The 1,217-nt window shown below is 70.9% G+C and overlaps 1 protein-coding gene across 1 annotated transcript in view; it reads right to left on the reverse strand.

Annotated features, from left to right (window-relative positions):
- H696_02717 (hypothetical protein) overlaps window positions 1–495 on the reverse strand; it is a gene marked incomplete at both ends in the record, with an annotated part of 6,865 nt that extends 6,370 nt beyond the window's left edge. The window contains 2 exons of the mRNA XM_009496623.1: window positions 329–398; window positions 484–495. Coding sequence (XP_009494898.1) covers window positions 329–398; window positions 484–495 — 82 coding nt within the window. The remainder of the gene's footprint in view (window positions 1–328; window positions 399–483) is intronic.
- Between the last annotated feature and the right edge of the window lie 722 nt (window positions 496–1,217).

The following is a 1,217-nucleotide window of genomic DNA, read 5'->3' on the forward strand; positions in this document are numbered from 1 at the left end:
GTGTGTGTGTGTGTGTGTGTGTGTGTGTGTGTGTGTGCGGTAAAACGATTAGATGCGGGAGGGGAGGGGGGCTGAGCGGCGTCCGCCGAATCCCGTCCACTGTGGCGTACGGGGAGCTCCCTTGTGCCGGGGCCTCCTGCCCCCGGAAGAAGCCCAGCGCGCGTGAGGCCCGCGACAACAAACAACAACCAGTGAACTGGCTCTTCAGGCGTGCGTGAGCGGGGGACGGGGGGCGGGGCGGGGCGGGCGAGCATGCTCCTGATGGCAGGCCGGGGGTGGGGGCCCCCCCGTTGGGCGTCCCCGGCCGGTGGTGTCCTCTTTGGCGCACCACGCTGCAGTGAGGAGTAGCCCCCTCGGGTGGCCGGGGCGGCTCGCGGGTCTCCGGCGGCGCCCGGTGACTGGGCGCGGGTGAAAGCGCCGGCACCAATGGGTCAGGGGGCAAGCAAGTGGGCGGGCGGGCAGGCGGGCGGGGGGGGGGCTAACGCGGTGGCACATCGGGCGGCGGGCGCGGGCCCACGGCGGGTGACACCAATCGGGGTGTGCGTGATCTTCCCTGCGGAGCGCGTGCGTGATCTTCCTTGGCAGAATGTCAAAGTGGTGCGACGGTTCTCCTTTGGTAGATTCCGGTGCACTCTGACCGGCAAACAAACAGACGCCCGCCCGTGGAGAAGGACATTTTCCCCCAACGGCCGAAGGGGGAGGGGGGGCGTACCGCCCCTTCCGCCAACCGCCGAGCGGAGAGGAGATGTGAGCTCGCCCTTCTCGGCCCGAAGAGGAGGGGCCGGGGCTATGGGCGTGGAAGCCGTGACTGGCGGGCGGGGGGGGGGGGGGGGGGCGCCGGGCTCCGACGTTTGCAAGATGGCTGGCCCAGCCCGGCAGGCGGAAGTTCCCCTGCGGGGTTCCTCCACTGTGCAACCCTCGATGTCGCTCTCTCATTGGGGGGGGGGGGGGGGCAAAGGGCCATGACCGGGGAGTGGTGGTACGCCCTTGGTGTCGCCCCTTTGTTCCCTCCGCTCCTACGAGGGGGCGGCGGACGCCGATGCGCCTGGCCGGGGCGCAGGGAGCCTCTCCTTACGGTCGGGGTTTTAGGTGGTCAGGGACCGGGAGGCGGCCAGGGCCTGCCGCGCGCGCGCGCGCACGACGTAAGATGCACACATCACAAAACGTCAGCCAGCCGCCCCGGTCGCCGGCTTCCCACCCCCTGGCTGTCGGCCGGG

The sequence above is a fragment of the Fonticula alba genome (genome assembly GCF_000388065.1).
Source record: "Fonticula alba strain ATCC 38817 unplaced genomic scaffold supercont2.4, whole genome shotgun sequence".
Classification (NCBI taxonomy): domain Eukaryota; order Rotosphaerida; family Fonticulaceae; genus Fonticula; species Fonticula alba.